This window comes from Gossypium arboreum, chromosome 5, assembly GCF_025698485.1.
Source record: "Gossypium arboreum isolate Shixiya-1 chromosome 5, ASM2569848v2, whole genome shotgun sequence".
Lineage (NCBI taxonomy): Eukaryota > Viridiplantae > Streptophyta > Magnoliopsida > Malvales > Malvaceae > Gossypium > Gossypium arboreum.
In genome coordinates, this window is record NC_069074.1 from 17,764,525 (window position 1) to 17,773,875 (window position 9,351).

General features: G+C 34.7%; 1 protein-coding gene across 1 annotated transcript; it reads right to left on the reverse strand.

The window, feature by feature from the left end:
* Positions 1-1,071: 1,071 nt before the first annotated feature.
* Positions 1,072-4,464, reverse strand: LOC108471244 (probable transcription factor KAN4). Its single transcript, XM_017772874.2, has 6 exons — positions 3,430-4,464; positions 3,194-3,270; positions 2,892-2,928; positions 2,492-2,642; positions 1,486-1,573; positions 1,072-1,382 (listed from the first exon to the last, which is right to left on the reverse strand). The coding sequence occupies exons 1-6, from the start codon at positions 3,896-3,898 to the stop codon at positions 1,209-1,211; spliced, it is 996 nt and encodes a 331-aa protein (XP_017628363.1). The 5' UTR covers positions 3,899-4,464; the 3' UTR covers positions 1,072-1,208.
* Between the last annotated feature and the right edge of the window lie 4,887 nt (positions 4,465-9,351).

The window sequence follows — 9,351 nt, forward strand, 5'->3', positions numbered from 1 at the left end:
TCTTCGTGATGGCTTTTTGTAAGAGCATGCCCTCCATTTATGACTTTTAAACTATATATCAGAGTACAAATATGACTGTGAAACCTTTTACTTTTCCTAAATAATGTAAATTAGCCTAATTATTGACTCTAACTATTATACGGTAGTTTACTTGTTTCTTCTTTCAAAAGGGTTTTTCTTCCCCTTTACAGGAAAATGAATCAAGTTGAGATTGAAAAAGGGAAATGGACCTCAACCAAACTGGCTGTATTGTTTTGCCGACATATGTTTGTAATTTTGTCCATTAAGTATATGCTTCGTATATTATCAATTAATGTGTAGACGGGTATGTTATTCTCTTTCCTTGGTAATCCAAAAAGAAACAAATCCCTGTAAGTTGGAGACTCTTGGATTTCAGTAGTTGATTAAAACAACTAGCCAATGTTGGTGGTCCCTTAAGCATCTGCTCTGCAAATGTACCGAGCTGGAGTAGTAATTTATATAATAACATCACTGTTGGTATAGTAACTTTGAAGGAGGAGGAAGAACAATCATGATTCGATGACCACACTGAAAAATGGGGGTCCTCAGAAGATGATCATCACTTTGGAGTACTTACTAGTTAATTAATACATAGGGTCATTATTATTGTATATCAGTAGACATGCAAGGATTGGACCCATCTCTTATCACATCGTACGTTCAAACTTCCAAGGCGAGAGCCTGTCAGCTCCCTGTGTGCGACATTAGCATTCAAATCTTGGCTACAATCATATCAAAGGTCATGGAGGCATGCAGGGCCATACCCAGCTCAATGTTCGCAGAGGGCACCGAATGCGAAACTGATTGACATTAACTGTCTCAGATATATTAATTTCGCACTGGGGCTTGACCCACTTGTTCATTGTCGGGGACCCTCCTGGAATTCTTCCCTGCACAACCCTAGCATCACCACCATAGACCATGGCCCATTAATATCAAGATCATGGCTAGATTTTAGTTTTCTCCCCCCCCCCCCAAAAAAAAAAAAAAAAAAGCCATCAACATTAGATGGAACAAAGTGATTGAAGACATTCACAACGCTACAGATAGTTTCTTTTCCTTTTTGTGATTTTCTTTCATGACAAATTTGAAGAACATGGAACAAGATAGTTCATGCAAGTTAAACATGCATTCCACCCAAATTCACAGAAAAAAAAAACATTATATTAGCTGCTTTTATGGAGTCTCTAACACTTGAGAAGGGTTAACTCGTTTGAAGATTCAGCATAGTCCATCTGCCAGGTTGGCCTTCCAAGGGTGATTTCTAGGTTAAGGAACATGTCTGAAGGTGACATGGAGCTCGAATCTAACCTTTCCTTCATTCTATCCGACATATGAAGCACTGCCTTGTCTCCATCCACCTATGCCAAAACCAAAAGTTAATCATACGATTGATAATTAACACAATGATAGAAAATTGAACTTTCAAGGTTTTCGGTTTTGTTTTTAGACATACAATCATACCTTAGCATCATTTGGCTTAAAATTCAAGCCATTTCCACGGTTTGATACGCTAAAATTATTTGTCTCCATTGAGGATGGCCATGAACCGCTACAAACAAGCAAGAAACACCAACAACGAAAAACAAAAGTAAGAAATGGGATCTTATTTGCAGTCCACTTCTAACTGTTTATGGTGATTTAATTCAAGTACAGAAAGAGGGTTCTCCAGAGATATGACTGGGAGCTGATTATAAATTACCTGATATGTCTATGATGAACTATGGTACTTTTTACTCTTAAGTTTGTTTGACATTTATTATCAAGATTATAGATACAATCATAAAGCCGATTCTATTAAATAACGTAGAAAATGGGGAAAGCATGCAACTCTTTTTCAACATATATAGGAAATACAATACTGAGCTATTGTTAAACAGCAAGGTCTAATTAATTTATTTACTAGATTAATAAATAAGTAGAAAGGTCATGGAGTTTAGGCCTTTAGAAGATCGAGGAATTAATTCGAAATCTAACGGGAGTAAATGGATGGAACTTGTTTTCATGGAACGGAACACGAAATAGCTTAGCTTGCCTAAAAACCCTAGGCGATCTTCATCAAAATCTATGTACATTATCTACCCCCATAAGCAGTGACGAACAACAAGTTGGACCAAAACAGATCATACTCCATAGCCAAGAATGTATGTATAATATTAGGGTGGGTTTGGGGCGGTGGTGCGGTGTGATGCGGTGTGATGCGGTGCATTTATCTTACTTTTTATTTCACGCTACAATATTGCTACAGTATCTAATCTCACCGCTACTGTTGTTTTTACACTAACCACAAGTAAACGCACCACCCATCTAAAGTCACCCTTAATGCATGTACGACTGCTTTGAGTTAATGCATCCATTTAAATCAGGCTTATAAGCTATCTTAAACTTTGCGAAAAAAGAGAAGATCATGATCCAGCTTCTGATAAAAGAGAGAGAGAGAGAGATGAGATGCTGCAGATATGGGGATCACCTTTGGGTCCTTCGTGGTATCGTTTGTGGTGAGGGTGTTGATATTTTGAGAGAATAAGAAGCGTTAGGATCAGCTTTTGGGGAAGACAGTCTTCCATCCAAATCAACAATCCCTACCCTTTGGTTCAAACTCATGTCTGTCTGCCCTTGACCTGAAACACCCACGAAAAGGTGAGGCACTGCTCATGCTTTATCAGACACCCACCAAATAATTCATATTTAGATTTTTTAGACTCGAAGTCAGTCTAATAATTCCAAAGGGTTCTCGTTTAGTTGGGGGGAATAGTGGACCAAATGATAGAACTTTCTGTCATACTTGGTCACAAAATTAGGTCTCAAACAGAGAGAAGCTAATAATAGAAGAGATATAAAAATGCTCCTTGGAGGGAAAATCCAATTACCTGATCCTTTGTCAGTGCTCTTCACTGTTCTATACATCTGCATGAACACAGAACACCCATGGAGAAAAAAATGAGAAAAAAGAAGTCCACATTGCTAAGATTACCACACCATCTAGATGCCCTTTTGTCCTTACCCCTTGTCTCTCCAGTCCACACCCACTACAGTTGAATCATATAGAAATACAAAAATAGAACATGATAGAGATGCCAGAAATAACTATGGGAAATCATTAAAATAATAAGAATTATCATATTTACTACATAAGTTTCAAAGAAATGAAGATTGCTCACAGTAACCCCACCTGCAAGTGACTCTTCACATGAGCTAGGGTTAGATCCTTGACATTCATCAACTCTAAGACAGATTTTGGTGTTGCTCCTGTGACAGTTGCCAATACAAAATATGCAAACCTTATTATTCTTTTTTTCCAATAAAGATTTCCATTTTCGGTATTTTTGCACCAAGAGGAGAAAAGCTAAAAACATAAAGTAAATATATTGTAGATGGAAAGATATTTTAGGTCGTGAAGTATATTACTTTCATGGCCACCAAGAAGCTGGACTGCATGAACAAAGTGGGCATGGAGTGTTGTAGTCCATCTCATTCTGGGAGCTCTGATGCTTCTTTTCACTCCTCCATTCATCGTTCTCGCACTTCTCTTGAAATCACGACCATAGATTTGAGGCTGATAGTGATGCTGCTGATGAAGATGATGAGGGTTTCTGGGTTGCTGTAAATGGGGAGGACCCAAATCAGCCATTTCAAACCCTAAGCTCAACGTGGGTTCCCCAAGGCCTGGATTACTATATCCATTTTCATGGCTCAAATCGCTTCCGCTACTGCCAGAATCAGTCGTGGAGCTCCGATCACTATAGATCGATTTTCCTGACAACACATCGTAGGCCATTTCCTTAGCCTTACAATCTGAAACGGAGGGTGGGCTAATCTGCAAGGATAGATCGGGGAAAGGTGCGGTTCTCATTATAGTATTTGAGCTTAAGAACATAAAGGAAGAAGAAAAGGTGTGAAGATCTTAGTCAAAAGCCCCTGCAGGGGGTACGTTAACAGAAACAAGAGATTAAAATAGAGAGAATGAATGAAGAGAAAACACACTGCCAAAACAAGAAAAAAGAAAACCGACAGGAAAAAGTGGGTTTAGAACTTCGAAGCTAAACAAACGAAAAAGAGCCGAAAAGGAAAGGGAAAGCGTTGTGATTATATCATGAGTGCCTCATGATTAAGTTGCGTGGACGTGAAACATAGGCTTTTTCAGTAGGATCCCTCTAGGTTTGATAGAAGAAAAAAAAATTTGCAGAGACTATAACCAGTCAGATTAAACAAAAAAAGAATGAATTGCAGGAGAAGAGAAAGTAAGTAACCATAGTTGTTTTGGGGATGATGGTTTGAAGGAAAAGTTAGTGAAAAGGATGCAGAGAAGGATCAGAGAGCTTTCTTCCCTTGCACACAGAAAGAGCGTAAAAGGAAGGGGCCTTTTTTCCTTTATCCTTTATAATGGGGAATGGAAAAAAAAAAAAAAAAAGTGCCAGCAAGCCAGCTATGATGGTCTATGGAGGGAATGGTTGGAATTCGAGAAAACAATAAAAGGTTAATAATATTCCATATTGAAGCGTCACAATATCTTTATTAGAGTTAGAACTATAATTTAATTTTTATAATATTAGAGTAAAACCTAAAATTTAATTAAAATTAGGGCATAAGATTTCATAAAATATATTTATTAAAAGGAAAATTATTTTATATATTTATCACATTTTCAATTTTAATATTTTAATTATTTGGAATGGAAATTTGAGTGTATAGCACATAATTTTTATCTTTCTACTAATTTAGTAACATCCTAACTTTTCCTAAAATTAGAATATTCTGGGTATTAATTTTGTTGAACCAGGATTGACTGGCAAAGCAGGCAGGGCCAAAAATATCTTATCCCCTTAGCTCAAAATATTCATCTGCTTTAATTTATTACTACCTCTTTTACATGCAGACGAGGCATAAGCCCGATTAAATGTCGTTTTGTTTTTTGTTCCTCTCTTTAAAAGCTTACTGCCTAATAACACATGATGTTGTGCTTTAGCTGTTTTGCGATGCTGATGATTAAGCACAGTTTTAGTTCCATGCTAAATATACCACAAGATACTTACCCTTCCATTTCATGCTTAAACATATCCTGATTCGCAGTGGGTTTTATGCTTTAAAATAGAAAAACCAAGAAACAGCGAGTGCAAATTAGTGGGAGGGTCGGGGAGGTTTAAGTTCAACCCCAGCTCTTGATTCTTGATTAAACTGACAGTAATTAGTGAAATTGATGAGGGCTTTACAAGGAATTGGAACTTCGAGAAAAAGGGGAAAGTTGGATCACTTTGTGAGCGATGTGGTGCTGCTGGGCAAACATGAAATAGCGAAATAGGCATGGATCGAGCTGTACACGTGGGAAGAAGTTGCCAATAAGGAAATATATGCGTGGGGAATGAAGTGAAGGGGAGGAGTAATAAGGAGAGAAGGAATATGGAGGAAGCTAGGCTAGCATGGTGTAATTAAAGAGAGGGGGGGTAGCAGTGTCAGATTGGTTGGGGCGTCCGGCGACACGAGGGTCGCAGACCCACATGCAACACTTCCCTTGGCCCCCTCCCTATTTTTTTTTCATTTAACTTGTGCACTCACGCGCCCAGTCTATTCTTTATTTTCTTTGGGTTTTTTTAGTGTATTAGTAAAATAATAACTTAATATCCTTTTTACCCGGACCAATAATAAACTTATTTTTGTTTATATTGTTTTGTCTTTTACTTCAATATTAATTTATGACCCATCAAAATCTCTATATATGTCTATCGTAAAAGTGTTATTAGTATTATAATTTTTATAAAAGAATTTTAGATCATTTAAAATAAAATTTTTACCAAATTTTTTGACTCCATTAATTATGGATAGGATAAAAATCCTTTTAATGTTACTGTTCTATTAAAAATATATATTAGCGCAAATTTTTCTTTGACTCGACATAATGTAGGAGTGAATAAAAGCATGAACAGTGCTATAAAGGGTAAAATGGGGGATACTATAGAATAGGTGCAACAATAAGCGAGGAAAAAGTAAAAATATATTGATTTTGAGAAGGTCTCGAGGAAAATAATGAAGGATAAAAACAAAAACATGAAAGAAACAAGAAACTTGTACATAAATTGACAATTGTGTACCTTAAATGCTGTATAGTATGCCATATATAGTTTTAACTCCTACCACAATAGTCCGTAACAAGCTTTCTCTTTGGGGGACTAGCTGTTGTTGGAAAACTTCAATTTCACCGTACAAATCAAAATTTCTTGATAGATATACTGTGATGCCAAGGTCAGGGCGCGTGAAAAAAACGTGAGAGGAAAAGCAAGTAGAAATCCAAAGGACGATGCCCAAACTCAAAACGTTCAATTCAACGAGTAGTATTTGTCTAATATGTAACCTTTCCTTAGTGCCCAATATTCCCTCTCCACCTCTAAATATTCCTGTTTTTAACATAAAAAGAACCTTGCTGTCTACTTCCGAATCCACCCGCGCGTGCCAACCCACTAACCCAATCGTTTCAATTTTGTTTTTATAAAAAAAAAAAAATTATATGGGTATTTAGAAGAATATCATATGATTTTATTTTTTAAATATTCTTTAAAAACCTAGTTTATGACATGGATGAAAATTTTTATGTAAATATTAAATACATCTTTAGTTAAAATGATAATATCATAATATTTAAGTTTAAATAATATGACCTGGACTTTTATTGATTTTACGTAAATATAAAAAATACATAATAATATTATTCATTTTGTTAATTTTTTTAATCTTTACCCAATTGAATGAACGTATTCGAGAAATCAACTGACTTAGTGAATAGTACAATTACTTAATTCCACTTGTAAAAGTTTAAAATATATAGAAATAAAGTAAGAATTAGGTAATAGTAATTAAAAAAAGAAAAAAAGAAAGATGATATTCCATTATTCCTCGGCGTCAACATGGTTTCTTATCACGTGAGTGTAAACTTGTCTTGTCTAGGTCTTTAACTCAAAAGCTCTTGTTTTATTCTTTCTTCAAATCCCCGTTTTATTTGCTGAATTGTCCCTTTAATTTATTCTGAAATTGTGGACCTCCCATGGCCTTTTCTTTAATCCCAGTTGCTTAGGAGGTCGATCAAACAAGATAACTAGAAAGGAAACAACAAAAGATTAGATATGTTTAAATGCTTTAATGATTTGTTAATTGTTTTCGAAGCCCATGGTCAGCGCCTGATGCGCTCTAGATTCTCCGGGAAATGGAAATTTTTTGTTGCTTTCTTCTCCTTACTTTATTCTCTCTTTCTCAATGTATGTGTGTTTAAGGCTTTAACTCATTAAATTATTATAGGCTAACAGTGAGGGTAATATGAATATCCGGTCAACATGTCTCTCTATGCCTCACTTGCAATGGTGTCAAATGCTTTGGGTTTTATTCCATATTCCATGTGTTTGTCTTATAACAACAATTAATTCCAACTCTCCTTTCTTTATTTCTTCCTTTTTTTTTTTTTTATTGTATTCATCAAATCTTTCAAACTATATATATTGTTTGAAAATATATCATTTTCCCAGAACGACAACCCCCATTATCATAATCAAGAGTTTTAGGTTTTGCTGTTTGACAAATAGTTCTGGCATCGTCACAGATTCAGTACCATTTAAATTGATCTCACCGATTTATTTATTTATTTGCTTAATTGATATATATATATGGGTAGTTTTCAGCACCTTCTTCAAATGGTAGCTGTGATTTTATTTTCATTGTGGTACGTAGCTTTGATTTTATAATGTATAAATATATTTTAATTATAACGATGATGTTTATATGAAGAAACGATGGATGCAGTGCGAATCAAGAAAGAAACAGTCGACATATTAATTACCAAAATTATTTGCTGCAGGTAATTGCCTGTCTACTATTGATAGAAACAAAATTTAAACGGGCTAACCATAGCTTGTTCATAGCATGTACCTAACCATGTCCCGAGATGCCAGATATCCATGGATGGTCATCCCTCACCAATTTGTAAATCACGTGCCATCCTAATCAACCCAATAATTAAAAGTGAAGAGAAGAGTCCAACACGAAAGACCAAAAAATATCTGCAACTCATGGAAAAACAGAGCTCCTTTTTGGTTTCATTCTTTTGATACTAACTACAGTGTCTTGAAGATTAAAAAAGATGTCTATTTCCAATTGGAAGAATATTAGCTTCTTCATGGTGATTCGTGAGATTAGGTTAAGAGGGTATGCATGTGTTGCTTTGAAATATGAACATATATTTATATAAATATCACCTTCTCCCACTCTTTATAGAGTAATTGTTGGGGGAGAGAATAGATAAAAGAGACAAAAGAGAAAGGAAGGAATCACCGAAATCAACGCCGTTTAGGCTGACGTGCACCACGACATTACATCACATATACAAGCAGAATATATATATATGTAAAGCAGAATATAGAAACGCCCCGTTGCTGCCGCTGCCTGGCTCCCAAACCCACGTCCCTTCCGTTGCTTTCTGTAGAATTTTCTTCTGCCTTAATTTGTATCGCATTTGATGCCCTTGCATGTACAAATGAATAATGAAACACTACTGTAACTCTTTATTTATTTAACATCTTAATCACATGCCATAACACATTAATTTACTAACAACAAGAGTATAAGCCTCATTTCATATATATTACATGTGGTGGGAAGTTAAAAATTTTAAGAGTTTGGAATTAAACTGTATATTTTTACGATAATAAAATGTAATTTTATCATTTTAATAGTTTATATTTTTATAATTATTAAAAATTAAATCAAATTTTAACATTTTGAGGAGATAAAATGTAATTTTAACATTACTAATTTAAAATTTTATAAATAATAAAAGGTTTAAATAAAATTTTCTATTTTAGAGAGAGCAGCCCTATCAGTCCCCTAGTTCCACCACTAATTACATACATGAATTATTATTTGGTGTATTAATAAATTTTGTAACATCAATAGACACAATAATTTTAATTTTAATATTTTAAACATCAATTAATTACCCTCCATATATATTTAGAATAAGTGGGATTGGTATTATAAATAAATAAAATAAGGGTTTTACTTAATACAAAAGCTGTGAAAAGAAAAGAGTTAGCCAAAACTAATAATTAAAAAGTTCAATAATTGATGAATGATAGTGTAAGAAATAAAAAAGAGAGGAGGATGGGTAGGCAAACTGTTTTTTTTTTTTTTTGTGTGTAAAGGAAAAAAGAGAGGGTTCCAAAGCAAAAGAAAAAAGAGTTTAGAGAAGAGAACAAAGTATTGATAAAGTCAAATAAATACTATTATACACCTTCATTTACTAAGGCGAATGAAGTCAGACCCTACGCAACCCTAACACAAATCATTAATTTA